Genomic DNA, 25,738 nt, shown 5'->3' with positions numbered 1-25,738 from the left:
AATCCATCTCTTGTTTAGCCCTCTTTTTCTACTTCCTTCTGTTTTTCCAAGCATTATTATCTTTTCTAATGAATCATGTCTTCTCATTATGTCCAAAGTATGATAACCTCAGTTTCATCATTTTAGCTTCTAGTGATAGGTCTGGTTTAATTTGTTCTAACACCCAATTATTGGTCTTTTTTGGAGTCCATGGTATCCGCAAAGCTCTCCTCCAACACCACATTTCAAATGAGTTGATTTTTCTCTTATCCGCTTTTTTCACTGTCCAACTTTCACATCCATACATAGAGATCGGAAATACCATGGTCTGAATGATCCTGACTTTAGTGTTCAGTGATACATCTTTACATTTGAGGACCTTTTCTAGTTCTCTCACAGCTGCCCTCCCCATTCCTAGCCTTCTTCTGATTTCTTCACTATTGTCTCCATTTTGGTTAATGATTGTGCCAAGGTATTGATAATCCTTGACAAGTTCAATGTCCTCATTGTCAACTGTAAAGTTGCATAAATCTTGCTGTCATTACTTTAGTCTTTCTGATGTTCAGCTGTAGTCCTGGCTTTTGTGCTTTCCTCTTGAACTTTCATCAGCATTCGTTTCAAATCATTACTGGTTTCTGCTAGTAGTATGGTATCATCTACATATCTTAAATTATTGATATTTCTCCCTGCAATTTTCACACCTCCTTCATCTTGGTCCCAATCCTGCTTTCTGTATATGTTCTGCGTACAGATTAAATAAATAGGGTGATAAAATCAGGGCCGGTGCTATCATTAGACCAACTAGGCAGCAGCCTAGGGCGCAGATTTCAAATGAGTTTTTTCTCTTATCCGCTTTTTTCACTGTCCAACTTTCACATCCATACATAGAGATCGGAAATACCATGGTCTGAATGATCCTGACTTTAGCATTCAGTGATACATCTTTGCATTTGAGGACCTTTTCTAGTTCTCTCATAGATGCTCTCCCCAGTCCTAGCCTTCTTCTGATTTGACTATTGTCTCCATTTTGGTTAATGACTGTGCCAAGGTATTGGTAATCTTTGACAAGTTCAATGTCCTCGTTGTCAACTTTAAATTCATACCTCTTTTCTGGAGGGGAAATCCGTGTGGAAAAGATGTAGCCTTACAGCCTTTGCTGTCCTTCTTCCTGAACTAGCAATGTCTCACTTTTATGTTTCTTTTGAAATACCTATAAGCTTTCATGTCAAACACACTAGGTTTGGTTATCATTGCCACTTAATTTGCAAGGTTCTTAATTTTCTCCTTTCCTTGACATCTTTGAAGACTTATGCAAAGCCTTATTAGTAGATTTCCAAGAACAGAGGTCAACCCTTCTTCCACTCAGATTGAGTGGCATCACTTGCAAAGGTTTATCAGCTCAGATAGCAGTCACTTTGACTGACCACTGATGGTGGTCCTTGCTTGTGAAAATGAATACCAGGCCTGTTTTTGCTCTATTACAGAACAAGGTGACCACAATTCTGTAACCTGAAACTAGGAACATTAATTCCTTTTTAACAGTTAAATTAGGAATGCTAATGTTGCTTCTGAAATTAGTTTTCCTGAAGAAGTCTGTAATCCAATACACACTTACCTGGGAGTAAGTCCCATTGAACCCAATGGATCTTACTTCTGAGTAGATATGTATTAGATTGCAGCCTAAGTCTTTTGATATTTTAAATCCCTACCAATCACCATGCCTAGACAGTGAAGTGTGTTACAAGTATTCTAATAGAGGGGCTACAAATTTGAAGTCTGTCCAGTAGTAAGATATTATGGTATGGGGTAATTTGGTGCAGTCTCTGGGTTGTCACAATTCCCATTTATTACAGCTTTGACAATTTTCTTTTATTTATTGGTTCACAAGTAAAGATAGGACTAAAGCCAAGAAGTAGATTTGTGGGAGGATCTTAAGATATACCAAGTTAGCAGAATAATTAATTATCTCCCTCCCCACAACATTTGCACATGATTTAATCATGTGAAGCGTATACAAATAAGTATATTCCATCAGAGAACAGCAAAATGCATCATTCTTGTCAAACAACCCCGGGCAGAAAAATTGCAGGGGAGAAGAGAACCAATATAAGGACATGAGCCCTTTCATGACTTTAACTTAGGTTATTTCCTTTAGAAAAATGAGTTCTTTTGAGTCCTTAAACAAGTGTCAGTTCTAACACAATGTACAGTAATAGTTTAAAACCTTAAGAGGTGCATGACATTATATAAAAAGGTAAATTATGTATTCCGTTATGGGGCCTCTGCTTTTTGTTCCTCCAACAAAAACCACCAGTGGCACACATTTCTCAAGAGGAATATGGCACAGCACTGCTGTATTACTGCAACTACAGTAGGGCCCCGCTTTACAGTGCTTCGTTCATGCGGCGGTTTTCAATTAGGGAAAGGCCCCGCTCTTACAGCGCTTGTTCTGCTAATATAGTGGGTTTTTTCTGTCATGCACCATTTTGACATCATTTTTGCACGACGCAGCCTATTATAGTCTATGGGGCCCCTCTTTACGGCAGGGGCCTGGTCCCTAACCCGCCATATTAGCAGGGCCCTACTGTATATGGGATGTAGCCTTTTGCTTTTCTCTTCATATGAAAGGATATTTCTTGGGAGCAACATGGGAAAAGCAAAACTGAGAAAGATACAATTTAAGGCATGGAATGGTACCAGTACTAATTTTGTTGACTGTTATATAGGTTTGCAGCCACAAGAAATTCTGAAATATACAGGCACTTGTGGAAAGACAAAGAAACAGTCCCCAGGAACATGTGTGAAACATGTTCCTATTTGAAGGCAGGGGACTATAAATAAGCAAACCTAGTGAATACATTTACCAGGCATAACCATGTAAAGTAAAAAGCCAGAATACCCTCCAAGGAGGCCTTTGTGGATCTTCCATCATCACCCTTTCTCAAAACTCAGTATCTGCTGTTTTCCAATACTGGTTGTAATAAAAAGAGTGAAACATGAACTTGTTTCTGCTGGGTGCTACAGGGCTTTGGATAGCTCAGGAACACATGATCCACATTCCACAACCCTGAGAGAAGTCATTTATCACAGTGGCTAATACACATCCCAAATCCAACACTCTGAACAATCTGTTCTCAAGTCACTTGGGGACACACAAGTTTGTATTTGCCCCAAACTTTAAAATTACATGATTACACAGCAAATCACCCAAAGTTATCCCTCTCTTAAGCAACATATTAAAAAAACAGTTCCAAGAACAGAAATTGTACTCCATCTCCAGCAAAATATTTTGCTCTGACAGATGTAACAGGGGACAGGATTTTAAACATCCATTAAATCTTCAATTAGTGTGACAACACTGCACCAAGTATGAATACGGAAATTATACTTGTCTACTTGTTCCATTCCAATGCAAGTTCAGTTTACTTTTTTCCCCTACTGCCTTACTACTAAGGTGGCCAAAGAACATCTTTGTAATTGGCTCTATTTTATTTTTCTTTCTTGATACTATAGCTCATCTGATTATATGAGTCCTGTAACAGTATTATAGTCAAAGAACTGCTGTCATCAGTGATAAAGAGCTCCATTGTTGAGAGGGGGTAAGAGATTTCTTGTACAAGTGCACAAACACATTCTCAAGCTCTCTAGATATGTATCCACTGGTCCACGTCTGAACTGCTGATGTATCAAATAAAGTTCTGCCATGTCTTGAAAAGTGTCTGGCAGCAATTCACATGATTATGCAGCTTCCACTGATGTGTTAACCTTTCCATCACCACCAAGTGACTAGTTGTCTATTGAAAGAGACATCTTTCCAGTGTTGCATAAGCATTAGCACCATCGCAATCATAAACAGGACCAACTCTTTACATATATTTTTTCATTGTTCCCAACATGGATAACAGGCAAAGGTGAGGGTCAAAGTTTAATTTTTCTTTTGTGATAGCCTCAATTTCAGTGTGGATGCTGACCCAAGTCTTTTGCTTTGACACAATCCTATAAAAGATGCAGACAGGCACATCCCACTTTATTTTCTTTTGAGAGTTTGGTCACCCGATGAAGCTGACTATTGGAAGAATCAGAACAAACAAAAGGAAGTACTTCACACAGCACATAGTGAAAAATCATAGGATTCAGTGAGATAGGGCTATTGTGCCCCTGTCCTGCTTGCTGGCTTCCCACAGGCACTTGGTCAGCTACTGTGAGAACTGCATGTTGGACTAGATAGGCCTTTGGTCCGATCCTGCAAGACTCATCTTAGGTATGATGCAAAGTCACAGTTGGAACAGCAAGCTATAAACTTTATCCAGTGTCTTTATTATTATACTACATGGGATATGTACACAAGTTAAAGCTACAGGTGGGTATCCAATTACAGACTTCAGTGCCAGAGAGAAAAAAAATGAAGGAACAGCCGTGCAGCACTGGCACAATTAGACATTACCAGGTTAGTGTGCAGTTCAGATAATGAAAAACTCATCCTTTAGCATGGACAAGCCCATGCCTTAAAACATATTCCCAATAATCCAGCTACAGAAAATTTTCCATACCATTATCTTTTATCTAAGCCTACAACTACAAATATGAACGAAGAGTGGCTTCCCAGTGTTTGTAATCATTAAATATTGAGAGTCTTCCATGCTTTATATCAAATACCAGCTTTTTAAAAAAAACTAAAAGGCTATCAACTGAACAGGATCTGAAGACAGCCAATGGAAAAGCATCCAAAACCTGCCTGCCACATGACTTTCTAGCACAGATTTCACTAATCTAGAAATATTTGATAGGGAAGTTGAGGAACACACAGAACCAGGAGGAATCCAAGACTAGAAGATGTTTCAGCATCCAGGTGGGACCTCTGAACTTCCATTGGTTGCAGGTTCTTCCTTTATACCCTCCTCCAGCCCAGGTCCACTTGTCACTAGATGCTGTATATTCTAGTAGAAACGGAGAAGATACAGTTAACAATTGTGCCCTATCCTTTTTCACAGACACTAGACAGAGTGTTCCTACGCAAAGAACATGCAATACAGCAACTCCAGGATTTTATGTTCTGGTCAGACACAGGCTAAAGAAGATGTTTCCTCTCCCTTTGATGGATGTTACTCCCCAGTGAGTTGGCTATTCTGTTCTAACATTCAAAACAGCCAACAGACTATGGTAAAAATTTCCTCTGGGCACCTGTTTGAAACCAATGGCTTCAGCAAGCCATTAGTCTTCATTCAGGACCTGCAAAATGGATCAATTTGAGTTCTTGGCTGGTAAGAAACTGAAAAGTCTCCATTTCAGAAGGCAGGGGAACAAAATACAATTCTCTTTAAAAAGCAGAAGTGAGGAACAAATGCAAGGGGACAAATGGGCATATGCCAAGTTCATGTATTAATATATTTTTAACCAGAATGTAGTATGCAATTAAAAAAAAGCAGAACAGGAAACTTTAAAAAAAAGAACCAGGGAATGATTTCCAATCTTAATTCTGGAAGCTCAAATTAACAGCCCCAACCACCTGCCGCTCATCCCCACATAAATGCACCAGGCCAGCTGTGCAATATTGCATGGGTGGGGGAGGCCTTCTTCCCTCCCCCAACACATTCAATGAACAGATGGCTAATCCCCTTGACGAACAAGCACTGATTACCTCTTCCTTAGTAGCCAGCCTGCACACGTTAAGGCTTGCTTGCTTCAAGGAAATCTTTACAGAACAGAGGCAAGACCTCAGCAAGCAAGCTATACCCTCAATGCACTCATAAAAAGGATCTACCCACCCCACCCCAGAGTGCTAGGCAGTTCATCTGAGCCCAGCTTGGTACCTGTAAGGGTGGCTCTCGTGGCAACTCTGAAGCAGGAGATACAGTTTGTCTGGAAAAGCCCTCTCGGCCTGATTGTGCTGCCTGGTTCTGAAATCCTTGTTGAACAGACTCTTCACATGACTGCACATTTATGAGGGCTTCAGCAACATTTTTGTTCAACTGATTTTCAAGGGCAGAAGGATCAGAGAGCAGAGGGGAAGGGGGGCACTGCATGCCATCCCCAACAACATCCAAGTTCTATCAAACAGAAATCAGAGAAGTCTTTTTGAGACATAGCAGAACAGGGTGTGTTCAGTTTTCTCCCTCCCTCTCAACCCACTCCTAACAGTATTTCAGCTTCTTCTGAGGAGACACATGGGGAACTAAACAAAGCCATCATGCACCAGAAGTAAACAAGAAAATCAGATTGACATCCTTTTCCATTAAAAGGAACACATAATCTGCTTTTTAGCCTAACACTCACCTAGGCTCATCTGGAATGCTAAAGTGATAGGTAGGCACTTCAGAAGTAGACCTGCTTTGCGAGAAAAGGCAGATACTATATGAAACAGAGTATCTTCTGATTAAATTGAGACTAATCGAAGTTCCAAAGATCCTTCTATGGGGACACTGGCAATTCTCATCTTGAATCATGTATGATGTTTCAGAACAAGTGCAACTGACTTTTCACAGGTTGGGGATCTGCTATCAAACAGCATGCCTCTGGTTTCCTTCTAAAACAAGACTGGTGGTGAGCAGAGGAAGGAAATACTAGCAATTCCAGAACAGCCAGTTGGTAAAATGTTTGAGACCCTGAAAGCAGGCAAAACCCAGGTGCCTCTTGACAGAGTTCCACCTCGTAAGAGAATAGCTTTACACCAAAAACATGAGCTCCAGGAAAAGATTTCTGTTTCAAGACTATATCTAGTTCTTCTATCTAGAGAAACTTGATTTTAATTTAAATTGAAACAGCAAGATAACGACATAAATGCTATCAGGGCTGGTACAAAGCTGTCTAGGGCATTGCAGCTGGAATCCAAGGTAACCCAGAAAACAGCAAAGATTAAGCCTCAGCATTCCTCTTGGAAAAAAGCTATTAAAGGTCCATACAGACGCTCATGAATACACTACTACCCACAGAAAATGTCCTCATTTGAAACCACACGATAAAGCCACCATGTCAGTGCTCACTAAAAAACTAATGTGATCATGCCGAATAGAACTGGTGAACTATGTGGCAGACCTTTAACTCACTCTCTATAGCAGGATATATGCTGCATGACAGGGAGAAAACCATACTACTTTGACTAGTACAGTAGGGCCTCGCTTTTCAGCGTTCCACTAATACGGCGGTGCCAGTGGGGCGATCAGCTATAGCTCAGGGAGCTTCAGCTGACAGCAATCAGCTGGAGCCCGGCGGCTGGAACTCCCCATGCTACAGCTGATCGCAGTAGCGCAATCAGTTGTAGCACGGGGAGCTCACGTGCTTCAGCTGATCGCTGTCAGCTGGAGCACGGTGGCTGGAATACAGTAGGGCCCCACTTTCTGGTGGTTTTCACTTTTTGGCGGGGGCCTGGAATGTAACCTGCCGTATAAGTGGGGCCCTACTGTATAGACTGACAGAACTCAATATCCCACATATGACTTGTGCCCTCATAAGACAGTATGCCTCAATATGCCTCATAAAACAGATACCTCTATCAGCACAAGCCTGACATCGTCAATTATTTTCAGGACTGCTTTCAGAGCTAGACCTGGAATGAAACTGCTAGGTGCTTTGACAATATTAAATTATTTCAAGACAGACATTTCAGTCAGAATGCTATGTCTGCAGTATTTTTTAAAAAAAAATAAAGGATTTTAAAGTACACAGACTTAGCATACATGGAGGTCATCTCAGTAATCTAGGGATTATAACCCCCATGTATCCTTATGGGATAGAGAGAAAAGGCTGCTTTTTAAAACACACACATCTAAATAAGGATTTTAATGGTCTGACACAGTTAACAAAAGGTCCAATCTAACCCTTTTGAGTTCTAGTCCTCACTCACGGAATGCCTTTACATGAAAAGACTAAATTACTTCACTTAAAACTCACAGTTGTGGCAGAGAACATGACCATGCACTACACTAAAATGAGAAACAATTGAGAAATCAACAATTCTGTTTGTAAGGGAAATTATTTTAAAATATGTATATGCTGCTTTTCCAGGCAAAGCTGAAACTACACATTCAAAAACAGCACACTGTTGCAGGCATACAAGAATGTACCGCTTCTGAATGCAGTCGGGAGTTCACATGTTCCAAGTGCTCCCCCACACATAACAGCCTGCATATATACAGAAAGCCTGCATAACAGAGTAAGCTAGGCTTTCCACAGGCAGAAGTACCTGTCTTAAATGGGGAGGGAGAAGCATTTAATCACATTACACTTCCATTCTCTACTTTAGCTTCCTCTTCTTTTTTAAATAATAACTTTCAAGTGTCTTTATATTCTTGCTCCCACTAATCTCCCAACTCACTTCTTCCTTCTTCTTACTCTTTGCTTCTCTAGCAAGTGTGTCCTCTCATCAATCCAACATGACATCCTTCATGCCCCAACTGCATCCTTTCTTCTTTCTTGTTTCCTGGGACTGGAACTCTCTTGGTAGCCCTCTGGCTCTTTCTGTTGATTTATTTTAATGTTTGATAAACACTCACCTCTTCACTCTATCATTTCAACTGATTAGTTGTCAGTTTAATCTATTATTTCAGCCTTCCCCAGCCTTTGGGTCCCCAGACATTGCTGGGCTACAATTCCCATCATTCCTGACCACTGGCCATGCTGGCTGGAGCTGATGGGAGTTGCAGTCCAACATCATCTGCGGACCAAAACACTGGGAAAGGATGATTTACATTACAAGTTTGAGAATAGGGTCTGTCTCATTCTTTTGTACCAAATTTATGTCAAGGCCTCTAGAAATATGATTAACAGTCATGACATTAGCAACCTGCATTTTCAAGTGACAGATTTTTGTTGAAGAATCAAATGTCAGTTGTGTGCCAAGCCCTTTGTGTATACTTCTCAGCCTTTCCTATGTAATTCATACTTTTGATTTACCAGCACTTTCCCCCTTACTCCTTTACATGTAGCTTCAACCCATGTCATTACTGAAGTACTCATACCCAGGTTAGAGGTAATTGCGCCTTCTGAAGTGCCATGGGCAGGTGCTGCATTACAATTCACTTACATCACTGAACTCCAGCGGCAAGCTCTCTGTGGGCCGGAGTTCAGCTGCGCTCAAGTACAGATCCATGGACGCAGCTTCCAGCTCCTCGGGAACAGACAGTACCTGTTCAGGAACATACATCTGAGGTGGCAGCTGGAGATGGAGTGGGCAGCAGGGATCTTCAGAAAGGCTTACAGCCACTGGCTTGTTGCAGGGTGCTTCTTCTGACCCTTGGCACAGCTTAAAGAGAAGCTGATTGGTATCCTGGCAAATATCTGAAAATGGAGTCAAAGGAAATAGGCAAGATTTGCAAAAAGGCAAGGTCTGCTCTTCCAGGACATGAGAACTAAAAGGAAGCGTTAAAAGCAGAATGGGATTTTGTGGGTGACTTTAAAAATTGTGAAAATGTTGCAGAGTACATGAGGTATATAGAATTTCAGATGACAACTTCCTACTTATTTCAATTTTTTTTTATTTTATTCAGAAGGCATAAATCTGAACTCCATGTGCAATACTTTAGCCTTCAGACAGATACCCTACAGTGTTCAGTGCAGTAAGTGAAGTGCCATTTCCATACTAAGGGAAAAGTGCTGGACTTTAGCCTCAAATTAAAAACCAGTTTATGAACTCATATGTCTTGAACTTAGGGGATAAATTTTCTTTTCCATATCAAAACTAATAGCTACTTGAAACAGTGGAAGCTTAAGGATCACCCTTGGGTTGCCCTAGCCAAAGACAGGGTTCTGATTAACACCATGATGAAGATAAATCACAAGAGAATCTATACTGACTTGCTTAAAAATGACATTCTATTTGCAAGTATCAATACGGAGATTCTGAAGGCATCAAAGTATTTGGCCTTCTTTCAGGCTGTGGTTTTACTGCAGGTTTTTGAGGTTTGGTTGTTGCTTCCAACTGAATTGACTGTTCCAGTCTGAAGCTATAGAACAGCCAACAGACCACAGGAAGGCATTTATTTGGGCTCCTGTTTGAAACCAGCGGCTACAGCAAGCCACCAGCCTTGATTCAGGGCCAAAAAAAATAGAAACAGAAGCTATTCAACTATTCAGACTGCCAAAAGTACTAATACAGACGATAGAGAGGCTAAAAGGATACGAGTAAGGCAGTGTCTTGTCATTGGCAGAGACTGGTTGGAACATCGAACATCATCCACAAAGGCCAAACACCTCTGGCTAGAACGGGTGGTGTGTGCCTGAAGAGGACAGAGCAAAAGATAATTTTCCAGCTTTTGGTGGAGAAACTGATGCCTCATAGGAATGGATTCTTCTATTCAGAAATCAAAACACACCACAAAAATCACTTCAACATCTCTTTATATATCTATATATCTATATATCTATATATCTATAGATAGATAGATAGATATACACACACACACACACACACACACACACACACTCATGCAAGAGTTTGAACTGATAAGCTATTTGTTCTGAAGAGGGACAAAATATGTTCATATCTGAAAATCTTCAACATTTCAGAGCCAGTTTATGACCCTGCCTTGCCTTCACACAGAAAAATCACTAAGCCTACAATTTCTACCTTCACTATGCCTAGTGGGTACAGAGGTGCACAATGATTCTAGTACCTGCTGGGCAGCACCCTCAGTGGCCAGCATTCTGCGTTCCTTCAGCTGCCGGTGTAGAAGAGCTTCCACACCATAGCGCTGCCGATATCGTCTCAAGTATTTTAGCCGCTTCAAATTTTCACATTCTTTAGCCAGAAGCCCCTCTGGGCCTGTCAGGAGGCTGCTACCTGGAAGACAACAAGGAAGCATCTTCAAGGCAAACTCAGGGTACTTATACTGCCTCTTGCAAATCCAAGCAGGCTAAAACAAAGCACTTGTCACTTTATTGAACCTCTCAATACTTCCCTTCTCTTGATTATGAAACCCAGACAAGATGTATTACATACAAGACAAAATGCACACAAAAATAAATCTGTGCAGATCCATCATCTAGTAAAATTGGACCACTAATGTTCTGCTGTGAAAATCAGTATCACATTTTTCAAAAATAGTCTAGGAATAGCATCAAATCACAGGATTACCATCTATGTAAGACCCTTTCTATCTTTCTCAGCTTACAGCCTTGTCCCATGTTAGGCTTTAGGTCACCTTTAAAGAGCAAATATTTCAAGACAGCTGCCTTGACCCAAATCTTGTACAAGAAGGTGTGGGGTTGGTAAGCGTGAGGAAATCAAGTTTTGAAACTCTGCAGGAAAGTTTATCCAACAAGTGCTATACAATAGTCAACTGTTGGTGTATTTAAGCAAAGAAAATACTCTTCACAATTCAAACTTTAAGAAATTGTATACCATTTGTTACCTTTACAGACAAATGGTGTTCAATATGCCAAACTAGGATTTTACAAATTCCTAGTTTCTCCGAAGATTACTCGTGAGTACTGTTTCAGTAAGTAACGAAAAATAAATTAGAAATATACAGAAATATTTGCCAAGCTCTAAGCATTATAGCTCTTGGCAAACTGATTTCAGTTTATTGTCCTAGTGTATTTAGGACAACTTTTGCAAACCCTCTGTGCTGCACCCCAGAACTGCCTATGTAGAGAACTGTGGCCGTTTACCTATAGTTTCATGTTCCACTTTGCGGCTGTGCAAGTATCGTCGTTTCTTCTCTTTCAGGAGATGTTGAAGCCGTTTGAACTGATCGATATATAGAGACTGCAGCCGAATCAGTTTTTCTCGCATGATCAGTGCCACTTCCTCAGCAGTGTACACACCAGCATGCCTGCAGAAACAGGATCCAATTTAGTAATTATCAGCCTCTCAGGCAGGCAGCTGCAGATTTGCCTCTGCCTTCTCCTCTGTCAGCAGATGTAAGCCACTATGCAGCTTCTGAAGACAGCAGAGGCAAAAGAGTTGTGGCAGGATCCATCAGCCCAGCCTTCTGAGAAGCACAACTGGGTCCACTTAAGGGTCAACTCCTTAAAAAGTGGCTGGAAGGCTAAGGAGAGGTTCTTCTCCAGGGACCAGCAAAAGATGAGCTGCGTGAGAAGCTAACTGCCCAGGCAAAGGGAGGGCGCAGCTTTCCCCCTTGGCTGGCTTTTGCCCCACCCGTTGCTTCGCTGATGGGGACACCTGAGAGAGGCAGGACAGAGCAACTGGCAAGACCCCCAGCCTTTCTGAGAGCTGTCACTGGACAAGGAGAGGGGCTGCCTGGTGAGCCAAGCTACTGGAGGAAGGAGCGTGGCCACTGGAGAGGCAGAGGATGCTGCCTACAAGCCAACAGGAAGACAAGTAACAGGGTAGCGCCTGCCAGGCTGAGCCCCAATAACTCTCTGCTCTAACAGGGGGCCATAAAACACAGACTTTGGAGGCTGCATAAAGGCAGCAGAGGTGGGTCCTGTGAATTGAATAGGATGCCAGGAATCTCTAGGGGCTAGACCTAACCTGTAATGCATAGACAATAAAGGAGCATTCATGGAAGGTAATTGTCACATTGCTTTATTTAGCTGGGAGCTTCCAGGTGCCTCTCCCAATCTCCCAGTAGAGACTAGATGCCCATTACTCCACTAGTACAGCTGCACCAACTAACAGCAGCGTTGCAGACAGAACCCAGGCTCTGAAAATTTGCATCCAAATACACCTAGAAGAGCTCTAGCCCCCAAATAACTAAAAAGATCAGCCACGAGCACTCTCTTTACTGTACCTTCTCTGTGCCAGGTTCTGTTGCATAACTGGGATGACTCCAAAGGAGATGGATTGGTTCTAAAACTAGAGCCAAGGCTTTATTTGGGCTGCTATTTATGGTCACAATTAAGGAGACTGGGGGTAGGAGTTAACAAGCCTTTGATGATTACTTTGTAATCTGCCCCAAGCCTTTGGGATACAGCAAGCTACTAATATAAGATCTGGCCACCAGCATATGGAAAAGGGTGCTTTTACAAATATAAATGAAAGCATTTATATAATGTGCGCACGGTCATTCTGGTTTTATATTTTACAGTTAAATTTTAACTATTACTGACATTAAATAGCATTCCAAATCAAATGAAAAATAGGTTTTAATTAATTGTATTTTATATATATTTTATTGTTTTACATTTTGTAAGCTGCCATGAGAAGGTTTTTTACCTTTAAATGTGATATAAGAATATTTTAAATAAAACAAAACAAAAAAATAGTCTCAGTGGGCAAAGGAACTTGCAAAGTCTATTCCTGATGTTGCTGAACTACAACTCCCAACAGCTCTCACACGCATGATCAATGACGAGGGATTATGGGAACTGTAGTTCAGCAACATCTGGAGGGCCAAAGGTTCTCCACCCCTGGTCTGTTTTGTGATCTCTGAAAAACAGAACTGCCAACCAAGATTACATCTCAGTAGAAAGACTGTATCTGCCCCAAAAGAATGAAAATTAAAACAGCTTCGTCATCTCACTACTTATACAGTTTGACATACAAATGTCACCTTTCCCCTGAAGATCGCTTACACTGAAATAAAGCTCTAAACTGGAAGCTTCAGTAGCTGTTCGTATAAAAAGCCAGTGACACTTTGACATGAGTTCCTAGTTTTGAGGTGTCGTACATCAGCAATTCATTCACATGACTCACTTAAGGGGGTCCTCCTGGTCACTGTCAATGCTATCTGCTTCACTGTCAGGGTCTCCTCTCCATGTCTGATCTACAGTTAGTGGCTCCTGTTCTCCATCACTCCAGCTATCCTCATCTGAAGGAAGAGAAATCCATTGGTTACTTGGAAAAACATGGTTTGAGAATCAATCTGGTGGGGAACCCTGGCTCACAAGATCTGGATGCAACCCATGTCCAAATTTCACCCAACACAGTACTGTTCTGGCAGCTCTGCTTGTTCTTTTCACCCATGTGTGGTGTGCACAAGAGGTCCACTATGCGGGTGAGGAAGATGGAGCCATATGGGCTCTCTCCCCTATGCATTCCATCAGTTCTCCCACTTCTCATGCTTTGGTGGACAAAGACTGGGCTGGATCACCTCTACATAGTATGTGCGGAGGGGCTCCTTCATGGGAGCCCAGCAAGGCTCCCTCTTCCACAGCAGCAGCCAAACAGGCAGCAAAAGCTAAAGAGCAGCTCCACTCCTCCTTTTCCTCCCCTTCTGGTCCACAGGAGGGATTGTGCTTGGGCCACATTTTCCTCACCCCCCTCAGCTATATTGCTGATCTGTGTCTGGCTGCAGCTTTTGTGATGAAAACACATACTGCAATGGATCTGCTGCCTTGCACTGAGCTGGCCGGGGGGGGGGGGAGGAGAGACTCCAGAGGAGAACTGGAGGAATAAAGAGCTGGAGGAAGAGTGGGAGAAAAGCAAAATGGCTCTGTTGCCTTTCACTGAGCTAACAGTGGAGAGAACCAAAGGATAGCGGGGGAGGGGGGAAGAGATGGCCCCAGCCACTTTAACTCTGGTTCCCGTGGGTTAACAGTCCTCCATTGAAAAAGGCACCCCACCCTAAAACTTGAATAAGTAGTAGCTAGCTTCTTAAGAATGCAGACAGAAAAGATAATAGTTTTCCCCACCAACCAGGAAGGAAAACCATACATAACTTAAGGTCCATGTTGCTAGCAGAATCCACTTGTTTAAAACTGTCATGAACCCACCCCACCAAACATTCTTCTGTAAAATCTGAATATAATCTTTCACATGCTGACCTGAGCCTACCTAACAGAAGTTAGAGGAGGTATTTATAGAATGCCTATTTAGACACAAATTATGCAGTAAGCAGTAATTGACAATAGCAGCAGCAAGCTCTGCTCTACTCTAAATTTACTATTCAAATGTGCGAGACCAATTTGTCCATAAGTTTTGGAGACCTAGCTTTTATACCACAAGAAAATAAACTGCACGCTACCATAACTGATTTGAGCTCTACACTTTCAGCAAGCCACATGAACATCCTCTCCTTTCCCCAACACATTGTCCCATTCATCATACTCTTAAAACACTTGAAATCATAAGACTGGAAGAGAACGAGAAATTTTTTTCTTTTCATTTCTAAACTGCTATGAGCACTATTTTTTCAGTTAAGAAAAACCCAAATCTGTTGCTTCAAAGCGTTCTGCAATAACACATACTACTTAGAAAGAATACAATTCTGGAAGTTTACCAACTGTATGATTTTGAACAAGTTAGCGTGTACTTTTCAATTATAAAACAGAACTATTTTTATTAAGATGTAACAGACTCTAGCCTTGGCATCACCTATTACACTTACCCAGTATTCTGCTAGCCTCGCTGCGGCTACTCTCAGCAGTCTGGGAGCCCAATTCTGTCTTGGCGTAGGAGCTCAGTTGACAGAGGAGGGACTCTCGCACTGGGCTAGGGTTGGACTTCTTCATCTGAGCCTGCAATGCCAGGGCATTTCTGCGAGCATGTTCAGCACAGAATGACACACTAGATGGCGAGACAAAATAGAAACCAATGTTTTGTGGCCCTGATATATGAGCAACAAGGCTGCTTTCATTTTGTTTATGGAGTTCAGAAATTCACACAAAACCTGCTGATGGCAACCTAACTTTTGAAAGTGACTTGAATCATTTACAATATATACTGAACATGTATTAAGAAGTCTATGACAATGAAGCACCAACACAACATACTGTGATGCAGCTACCTATGGCAAGGAAGGTTTGGAGAATTCAAGCCACCTGTGAGAAAAAAATGCCACTTCTGCACACACATATAAACATACATGGGTGTGCATACACAAAAACCAAGAGGCAGGCTTTTCCTTTTTGTCCCTCAATATGCTGATTGCATAGTCTTGACAACGTATTTGGAAGTTTGGTTTTTGGAGAGACATAAAAATTATATCAGAGCTTTTTCAAACAGGTAACCTGCTTTCTTCATTCACAGCTCTGGCTTATCTTACCTTTAAAGTGAAAGCACAAAAGCCGTCTCTGTATTCTTGTTTGTTACAAAGAGGGCCCAAGACTCAACCAAGGTCAGATATCAAAAAAGCAGAACAGCAAGGCAGCAACAGGAAGAAGAGTAAGATGGAAAGATAACAAAAGCCAGCATTTCAATGGGAAAGAAGGGGACTGTACATCAGTGGTCAGATATCAAAAAAGCAGAACAGCAAGGCAGCAACAGGAAGAAGAGTAAGATGGAAAGATAACAAAAGCCAGCATTTCAATGGGAAAGAAGGGGACTGTACATCAGTGGATTCTTCTTACCCACATCTTGAAATCTACATATTGGCCTCTTCGGACATTAGTAGGAAACTCCCACTATGTGGGCAAGCCATGGCAAGTCTCAGGCATGTGCATTCTCCCTCTTCTCCTTTCATGCACCAGGAGGAGATCAGACACATCTGCTTCCAGTTTTAAATAAACCACCTCCAAACTCAGGGGAATTATGGTTTTCTTAAACTATCATTTGAGACCAAGCCAAGCTATGAAGCCAAAGTTTGACTTGTCTTGTTTACACTAACCATAGTTTAAGCAAGCCACAGTTCTCCCATGCTTGGAAATCATGGGGAACTATGGTTAGGTTAAAACTGGAAACATCTTTCGATATTGTCCTCTGGCACACAAAAGAGGAGCAGGGAGCATCTACTTTGCATGCAAAAGGTCCTGGGTTCAATCCCCACCATCTTCAGGTAGGGCTGGGAAAGAACCTATCTGAAAGCCCAGAGAGCTGCTGCCAGTCAGTGTAGACAATACTGAGCTAGATAGACCAGCAGTCTACGCTGCAGCTTCCTACGTTCCTAAATGAGGGCATGAGCTTGGTACAATTTTTCATAGCTCATCAATACCTGAAGAACACTTTTCCAGAATTAAAAATAGAGTAATGCTTCACTTTTATAGGCAAAAACGTTAATATCCACCTGGAGCCTTCCACTGGGATGGATCAAGGTTTCATGGCTTCCATGGCAAACATGGGGCTGTTTCAAATGGTCATCAGTCCAACACACAGAACAGGGCACATCCTTGATGTCGCCTTTGCCCCAAGTGATGCGAGGAATAACGTGGAGACAGAAGGAGGGTGCCAGGCAATGATTTGCTAAAATTGGATTGGCAGCAACAATTCCACCCTCCAAGGGTATTGGGTACATTCAGATAGCCCGCCCTTGAGACTGGTGGATTCCAGAATGCTCTGGTGGATTTTTCAGCCAAAAAAAAAAAAAAAAGACAATCCTTTTGAAGCCTTGCAAAGGGCAGTTGACATGATTGCTCTTGTGCACTTTCTCCAGGTTCCCTAGTACTCTGGGGCATTACAGGTAAAAAAGCATGCCAGTTGAAGATCAGAGCACAAGTGGCATGAGTCTTACTTTGAGGTCAACCAAAGCCTGGTTTATACACATAATCATGCTGACCATATGGCAGTGTGAGCAGTGAAGAAGGCATACTTTGCAGCCAGGTAACCCAGAGGTTACTGAACCCACTGTAGAGGAAGGAACCTGCAGCCCTCAAGGGTCCCCTGTGACCAACTAGTTGCATATTTCAAGGATAAAGTTGCTCGGACCTTGATTCCATAGCTGTTGCAGTTCCAAACAACGTATTCAGTTCCGCAATCTGTGATGTGATGTTGAATCACTTCCAGTTTATGTAGCTCAGTTATGTGAAAAGGTGCTGGTAGCTTTACACCCGACCATGTGTCCCCTTGCCTTATAATATGTAAATCCATTATTCAGCCACGAGGAGTAAATCCCACTGAACTAAAAAAGCATGCAAATGATCAAACGTGCCTTCGCCCCCTCCTCCCTCTTATCCCCTCCCTTCACCCCTCCCCATCCCCTCCTTCCCTTCCGCCCCCTCCCCCGGTCAGTTTTACCTATCCTAAGACTAAGACCAGGGAGACCAGGGTTTGAATCTCCACACAGTCATGAAGCTCACTGGGTAACCTCGGGCCAGGCACTGCCTCTCAGCCTCAGAGGAAGGCGATGGTAAACCCCCTCTGAATACCACTTACCATGAAACCCTTATTCATAGGGTTGCCATAAGTCGGAATCAATTTGAAGGCAGTCCATTTCATTTTCAAGCATGACTGCACAGGAGTAAATTCCACTGAACTCAATAAGCATGCAAATGATCAAACCTGCCCTCCCTCCCTCCTCCCTCCCATCACATCCCTTTTGCCACTTCCCTCTCCCTTCCTTTACCACTCCCCCTCCCCTTCCAATCCCCTCGCCCTCCCTGTGTTCCCCTCTCCCCCTTCCCTCCCCCCCCCCGTCAGTTTTACATACGCTAAGCATGATTGCACGGGAGTAAATCCCACTGAACTCAATAAGCATGCAATGATGAGACCTGCCTTTCCCTTCCTTCCCCTCTCTTCTCCCTCCTCCCTTCTGAGACCTGCCTTTCCCCTCCTTTCCCTCCCCTCTCCCTTCTTCCTCTCCTGCCCTCTTTTTTCCTCCTCCCCTGCCCACTCCAGGTCTCCTTCTCCATGGTTAGTTTTACCTATCCTAAGCATGACTGCACAGGAGTAAATCCCACTGAACTCAATGAACATGCAAATGAACAGACCTGCCCTCCCCCTCCTACCTGCTCCCCTTCCCACCCCGTGGTCAGTTTCACCTATCCTAAGCATGACCGCAGGGAAGTAAATCCCACTGAACTCAATAAGCATGCAAATGATCGATCCATTCTCAGCAAACTTGCACAGGATCCCATTTCTTACCTCCCAGACTAAAAAGCAGGGAAATTAATAGGCAAAAAACCTTGCAGTTTAAGAACGTACCTATAGCCAACAGATATTTCTATCAAACTTTAAAAAGCAGGGAATTGGGCAGCTCTAGTGAATGCCCAGGGTAGCAGGAGACCTGACCACCTCTCTGACATATTGTACTGCCCTACAAATGTGTAAAAATGCAAGCACAATTTGGGTTGGTCTTTCACAGTCCAATCCACTTCCTGTGTAGCTTGGAAGAATGGTAACATAGGTTTTTTACCTATTAGTGAATTAAGTCTAGCAGAGGAGGTGTGACTGGTTGAGTTTAAAGCACAGTTAATGCTTCAGTCTGTGAGGAAGTGGTCCCTGCTGCCTTGAAATAAGTGGTGATACAGCCACTCCTAAAGAAACAGGCCCCTGAGCCAGTGGTTTAGACTTATTACAGACCAATCGCAAATACCCCCTTTCTAGAGAAGGTGGTGGGAAAGTTTGTAGCAGGGCAACTGCAGGCATTCTTGGTCAATATAAATTATCTAGATCCATTCTAATCTGGGTTCAGGCTTGGCCATGGAACTGAATAAGCCTCGGTCACCCTGATGGATGACCTTTATTGAGAATGGGACAAGAGTGAAACCTGGTTGCTCCTGCCCAGTTTCTCTGCAGGTGTTGATACCAATGGCCACAGTGTTCTCCTGGACTAGTTCCGCTGGATGAGTATTGGGGGTACTATTTTACAGTGGTTCTGATCCTACGAGGCTGAGCCCAGAGAGTAGTACTGAAATAATACTTCCCAGCCCTCGGGCAATTATGCTATGGAGTGTCTATTTTATTCCCAGTACTGATTAATATCAATATAAGCCACTGGGAGTGTTCAGATTTGGGGCAAGGTGCCATCAGTATGCTGACGATACTCAGCTCTATTTCTCCATAACATCTGAATTAGGAGAGGCTGTGCAGGCCCTGGACCATAGCCTGTATGCAGTAGAGGATGGGAAGAGAGAAAATAAAACTCAGCTTGGATCCTGGTAAGACAGAGGATTTGGGTGACTGGTGCCTGTGTGCAAAAAGTTAGCTAATTGCCTGGCCTGGATGGGATTGTACTCCAGAGGGAGTACTCCACAGGAGCAGGTACTCCATCTGAGGGTGCTCTGGGATCCCACTTTATCACTGGAAGGTCAGCTGGCCTCAGCAGATAGGAGCACTTTTTACCAGATTCAGCTGGTACAACAGCTGCAGCCATTCCTGAATCAAGACAGCTTAATCACAGCAGTCCATGCACTGATAACTTCAAGATTGCATTACTGCAATGCAGTCTATATGGGGTTTCCCTTGCAGTTGGTCCAAAAATGCAGCTAATGCAGAATGTTGAAGCATGACTACTAACAGGAATGAGATCCTACCATGATTTTACATCTCTGCTTAAAGTCTTTACACAGGGCAAAGTTCAAAGATTTACTATTAGTATATAAAGCCCTTAACAAGTTAGGACCAGTTTACTTAAAAGATCGCCTTGCCTATATGTGCCTACTTAATCACTTCAATCTGTGGAACTTGAATTTTTACAAATGCCATGTAATATTCATTCTGCATCGTCGCTGCCCTGGGCTCCTGCTGAGAGAAAGGGCAGGATATAAATGAAATAGTAAATAAATAAATAAATCTACTAGTGTGTTGGCACCAGTTATCTGGAACCATTGCAAATTAACATTAGTCAGGCACCCTCGCTATACTGTTTTAGACACCTGCTAAAAACTTTGATTTCAGCAAACCTATTCAGATACATATAACAGCTGGTATAGCACAGTGGGGAGGAGAGCCTGGCTGGGAGTCCAGAGTCTGTCAGTTCAAATCCCCGCTCTTGCCTCCTGGGTATAAAGGGCCAGCTAAAGATCACCCCCACAGTGAGTGGCTCGGGGGTTACATGCCCTGCCACCTGTGCAGCCGTGGGCAAGCTGCATAGTCCCAAGGAGCCCAGTTGCCCCCCAGCTGGCAGTTGCAGACAAGGAAGGGGCTGGCTTGTGCAGCTGTTGCAAGCTTAGCAGGCCCTAGCCAGCTGAGGAGGACTAGCCTCAGAGAGAGGCAATGGTAAACCCCCTCTGAATACCACTTAACATGAAAACCCTATTCATAGGGTCGTCATAAGTTGGGATCGACTTGAAGGCAGTCCATTTCATTTTTTCATCCAGACACATAATTTAGTTATGTATAGCGTTATTAATATTTGCTGATTTTCTCCTTGTACTATTGATAAATATTTTATATTGTTTTATGTGTACCACTTAGAGGGCTTTTTTAATTAAGTGATTTGGAAATTTTTCTCAGTAAAATACACAAAATCATACATGGCAGATTTTTGCTATGAATATAGCTAACCAGCAACCTTAGCAATTAATCTGGATGTGCCATCTGACAAAGAGACATACCAGGAACAGTGACTCGTGCAGTAATGCAACAGGTACCCTCATTTGAGAGTGACTACTTCAGGGATCACAGAAGCCTTTATTTAAATTTTTCTCACAATACATTAACAGTTTTCTCACTGAACGCCATTTCGGCATTACTGACCTAGAAGGAAAAACATTTGCAGATCAACTATTCCTTTTCCCACCAACAGCTGTTCTAGAATAATTTATTGATCAGAGAACCATGTAGCAGCTGTACAGCTGCTCTTTATAACATAGGAAGCTCTCTTACAGCTAGCCAGCTCAATATTGTCTGCACTGATTAGCAGCATTTTCTCTAGGATTTCAGACAGGAGCCCTCTTCACTAATTTGGGAAATTGCACCTGTACTGCCTTCAAGTCGATTCCGACTTATGGCGACCCTATGAATAGGGTTTTCATGAGGCTGAGAGGCAGTGACTGGCCCAAGGTCACCCAGTGCGCTTCATGGCTATGTGGGGATTCAAACCCTGGTCTCCCAGGTCGTAGTCCAACACCTTAACCACTACACCACACGGGCACCTAGGATGTTCTGAATGCAAGCATATGCTCTACCACTACAGCCCTTCCCAAAGTTATACTCCTGAAAAGAAGCCTGGATGTGAAGCAACTGCATGTGTACACAATATTGGCTACAAAAAAACAGAACCCCGTCACCTGAACACATCATTACAATGAACACAATGGAAATTAAGCCTCTAAGCACCCGTTTTCTACCCACCTTTCAATCCAGAAGAATCCCACAGCAGGGTCAACAAATTTTGGCTCCCAAGGGGCAGGGTCTTGGCTCTGAAACCAACTAGGTAGTTAAGGGGAAAAAGCTGCTGCTGCTGCTCCTCTTTCCAGCTTTAAGCTAAAAGGCTGGGAGGAAAAACAGACTCCCACCCATCTGAAAGTTCTGATACATACCATTGTACTGGGCCAGTAAATCTTATGAGGTCATTATGCCTGTTTCACGTTGCCTTTCATCCCATCTCATTCCCACAAATACTAACTAATGGGTGGCCTGGTGATGTTTTTTACTCCCATCCCTCCAGGACTGCACATTTTCACAGATGTACATATTCTTTTCTGGCTATGTTCTTAACAGTTCCAGACAAGAGTTCACAGGATTTAAATATGAGTACATCCTGGTAGCATAAAGACATTACCTTTTTTTGAGCATTCTGTCAGAAGGCTACTAACCCCACAATGGCTGTATTTGGACTACACCTGAGCATTATGTGGATAAGACACAGCAAACCATGAGACACATACACCAACTTCAGCAGTGTTTGCTTTTAATTTCCCTGGATCTCAGCCAATGAGGACCGAGTATGCTCAGTGGCCACAGAGTGCTGACTTGACTGTGGATTTTGGGGGAGGATGGAAGGAAGATGGAATGAGACAGCAGGAAATATTACACACTGCTACATTTTCTCACAGATCTAATTTATACTATGTTTGTATTGCACTCATTATATTAGTTGTTATCCACGCCTAAGTCTCAGAATAAGAAATTAGATGCTCATGTCCAGAGATTATTTGAATAAACACAACACATACCCATCCTTCTTCTCAGGCTTAGGAGCTGCATTTGGACATCTCTTTCCATTCTTAGCGGAAATGTAGTTGCACTGCTTAAAAGGTGCATTCCTGTCTTCAAGAATGTGCTTAATACAGAACTCGTGTCCTTCCAAACGAGGCTGGGAACATGGACGGTGAGCAAAGGCACATGATAAGGCCTCTTGTGGTCTTGGCACGGGGGTAAGTCGTCCCCGACTTGAAGGCAAAACGTGGATGCGAATTCTGTTCATGCCAGCGTCTGCAATGAGCATTTTATTAACACATAGTTCCTGTAACATATAGGGCACTTTATACAACATTAATGCAAGTAAAAACAATAAGCACCCAAAGAATAACAATAAGCACCCAACTGTAAGAACGTGGGGATAATCTCTCTAATTTCCACCCAACCCCATAGGCAAGCTTTCTACCTTGACCCTTTTCACTTACAACTAGCAGACAAGCCAATTTCAACTTCACCTAATCTCCAAAAGAAGCCTCATCCACTAAAAAAAAAAAAGCGAAACAAACAAAAACACCCAAACGAGATATGAGCTCGAGCATTTGGTCGGAGTTCTGGGAAAGGCACGAAACATAGTGGAGCCTAATCTTCCTTCCTTCCTAACCATTTTTTTTCTTTTTACCAATTAGGTCAGGCTTCTTTACCTGTTACTTCTTTTCTCGCTATAAAAAACTAAAAGATATGAGGTACTGAGGGAAGGGGGGGGAGAAAAAGCTACTGTAGAAAACAAAATGGGGAGTAAGTTTTTATTTGTTTTCGTAACTTTCGTACGCTCGTTTAAAAATTCACACAAACCCAACAAACTTACCATTAAAGTGACGCACACCCCTTTGGGGAGAATTTCCTCTCCAGGGACTTTGCCCGACCGTGACCCAAGAAATACCGACCGGATCCCACCCTCGATTCTTCTCCAAACCATCGAAGCTCACTCGATAATATACTTCGCCAACGAACGCACGCAGATCGTTTCTTTTCCCACCGTTTCCTGTGTGGAGCCGTTTGCCCACGCGAGAAAACGAGCGGGCGCGCGAAAAAGCTTCGCACTACCCGAAGAAGGAGTAAAAGAAGACTCGCGAAATCGCCTCACCTTGTTCGTTACCGCCACCACCGCCGCCATCTTACCTTTGCCTCGCGTTTCAGCAAGGCCTCGAGCTCGCCATCATCAGCCAATCCGAACAGAAGACGAAAGCGAGGTCAGGATTGGTGAACAGATGCATCATTCAAGAGGAAGGGCGGAGTGGTGGTTCCATCAGTTTATGGTGGTTTCAATGTGGTGCCATAAGCTTTCGTGAGCTATAGCCCATTTCATCAGATGCATGGAACGTGATTCTCACAAAACTGCACACGAGCAGCGGGAAGAATCCCACAAATCTATTTGCTGCAGCGGCTGTAGCTCATACTTATTTGTATTCCGCCCACAGAAGGGGGCGGAGTTTGGCGTCAACTGGTGGTTAAGTTGACGCCTGAATCGCTTTTGCGCTCTAAGCGGGAATTCGTTCGCGCTCGAAGGAAGCGAGCCCTAGGGATGGTCAGAGCAAAAAAGGCTCAAAAGGGCGTGAAGCTGTTTCCTGGTGAATACCAAAGCAACATAGCGGGGCCTAAGTAACTTAGAAGTCTTCCCTTTCACCTTGATTACACACGCTACAACTGTGATACCTTAAACTAAACCTCACAAATGTATTACCGCGGGGATAGCCAACACGATGCCTTTCAGATGTTGTTGGTCTTCCATCGGCCTCAGGCGGCATAGCCAATGGACCTCAGAAATGTTGGGAGTTGGAGAGCACCACATTGGCTACCTCTGTATTGTGCCATAAGGTTTTGTGGACTATAACCCATTTCATCAGATGCATGGAACAAGACCCTCAGATGGCAGATGTGTGGACGACGTACATGATACACGAAAGTATAATACATCAAAATTGTACCCACACCTCTAAATAATGCATGAACGCCAAGGCTTGTACCATGAGCTAGTTTCCTCATTGGAGGATACAGAAGAGATTGATTTCACAAACACTGATACTAGATTGAAGTACTTAGGACAGGAGATGCCAGCCTTTTAGGGCCCAGGGAAGACATGCAGGCACATAGGCAAGTTATTACTTAGTAGTTTGGAACCCATTTCAAATTTTGAAGCAGGGTAGCTAACCTGTGGTCTTCCAGAGGTTTCTGGACTGTAACTCCCATCATCCCTGAACATTGCTCATGCTAGCTGGGGCTTATGGGATTTGGAGTCCAACAACATTCTGGAGAGCCACGGGCTAGACTGCAATCCTACACAGTTACCTGGGAGAGAGCCCCACTGAACTCAATGGGACCTACTTCTGAGTGCACATATGTAGGATTGGACTAGTAGTCACTCATTCCATAGCACAACCATTTTTTAATTCACTAATAGGCAAAGAAACCCTTGCAGTTTAGGAATGTACCTATAGCCAACAGATATTTATATCAAACTTTAAAAAGTAGGGAAATTGGTCAGGTACAGTGAATGCCCCAGGGGAGCAGGAGACCTGACCTCCTCTCTGAGATATTGTACTGCCCTACAAATTTGTAAAAATGCAAACACAATTTGGGTTGGTCTTTCGCAGTCCAATCCACTTCCTACTTAGCTTGGAAGTGTGGTATGGATCACACCAGGCTTTTATTTCCTTTTACAGTCATGCTTTCCCCCAAAGAATCCTGGGAAGTGTAGTTTGTGAAGGGTGCTGATAGTTGCTAGGAGAGCCCTATTCCCCTCACAGAGTTACAATCCTCGGAAGAGGGGCTGATGGTTAAACCCCTCTGGCCACTGGAGCTCTGTCAGGGGAAGAGGGGTCTCCTAACAGCACCCCCAGGATTCTTTGCAGGAAGCCATGACTGCCTAAAGTGAAATAAAAGTCTGGAATGGGTGGCCCCGATTAGCCAAGCCAAACAGCTGTGAGTCTGGCTTTTAGAACACTGACAGTTGGTTCTTACTGAGCATGCCCAGCCTTATCACTGAGTTCAATGCTAAATTTCTTAAATTAATTAAAAATCAGCCAGGCATTTTTTTAACTTTTAAACTGCAGAAGATTAAGGTCAGAGTATGGAGCAAGGTCAGTAATAGGAGTACAGGTACTCTGTGAACATGGCTGATTTTAA

At 43.0% G+C, this 25,738-nt stretch overlaps 1 protein-coding gene and 2 non-coding genes across 7 annotated transcripts; all 3 read right to left on the bottom strand.

The window, feature by feature from the left end:
- Positions 1 to 4,275: 4,275 nt before the first annotated feature.
- KANSL2 (KAT8 regulatory NSL complex subunit 2) lies at positions 4,276 to 23,996 on the bottom strand. Of its 5 annotated transcripts, none has more exons than XM_061614829.1 (10): positions 23,700 to 23,996; positions 22,591 to 22,849; positions 15,207 to 15,385; positions 13,574 to 13,688; positions 11,584 to 11,747; positions 10,587 to 10,753; positions 10,094 to 10,190; positions 8,999 to 9,252; positions 5,790 to 6,026; positions 4,276 to 4,916 (listed from the first exon to the last, which is right to left on the bottom strand). In XM_061614829.1, the coding sequence occupies exons 2-10, from the start codon at positions 22,839 to 22,841 to the stop codon at positions 4,818 to 4,820; spliced, it is 1,563 nt and encodes a 520-aa protein (XP_061470813.1). In that variant the 5' UTR covers positions 22,842 to 22,849; positions 23,700 to 23,996; the 3' UTR covers positions 4,276 to 4,817. The 5 variants fall into 5 exon arrangements, with proteins under 5 accessions (XP_061470813.1, XP_061470817.1, XP_061470815.1 ...); XM_061614833.1 differs by having other exon boundaries at positions 9,101 to 9,252; XM_061614831.1 differs by having other exon boundaries at positions 23,735 to 23,996.
- LOC133382658 (small nucleolar RNA SNORA2/SNORA34 family) lies at positions 5,077 to 5,211 on the bottom strand. The gene has a single exon (XR_009762042.1). It is a non-coding gene; the product is annotated as a small nucleolar RNA SNORA2/SNORA34 family (small nucleolar RNA).
- LOC133382657 (small nucleolar RNA SNORA2/SNORA34 family) lies at positions 9,878 to 10,013 on the bottom strand. The gene has a single exon (XR_009762041.1). It is a non-coding gene; the product is annotated as a small nucleolar RNA SNORA2/SNORA34 family (small nucleolar RNA).
- Positions 23,997 to 25,738: the final 1,742 nt, after the last annotated feature.

This window comes from Rhineura floridana, chromosome 3 (assembly GCF_030035675.1).
Source record: "Rhineura floridana isolate rRhiFlo1 chromosome 3, rRhiFlo1.hap2, whole genome shotgun sequence".
NCBI classification, from domain to species: Eukaryota; Metazoa; Chordata; class Lepidosauria; order Squamata; family Rhineuridae; genus Rhineura; species Rhineura floridana.
Note: the sequence above shows the minus strand (reverse complement) of the source record. Positions and strands in the feature narration are given on the sequence as shown.

Coding starts and splice junctions, on each gene's coding strand:
- KANSL2 (XM_061614828.1), bottom strand. CDS start 22,862: ATGCTCATTGCAGACGCTGGCATGAACAGAATTCGCATCCACGTTTTG. Junction 10,754..11,583: donor AGTGGAACATGAAACTATAG/GTAAACGGCCAC, acceptor GTTGTCTTCCAG/GTAGCAGCCTCCTGACAGGC. Junction 9,253..10,093: donor GACAAGACACTGCCTTACTC/GTATCCTTTTAG, acceptor CTCCATTTTCAG/ATATTTGCCAGGATACCAAT.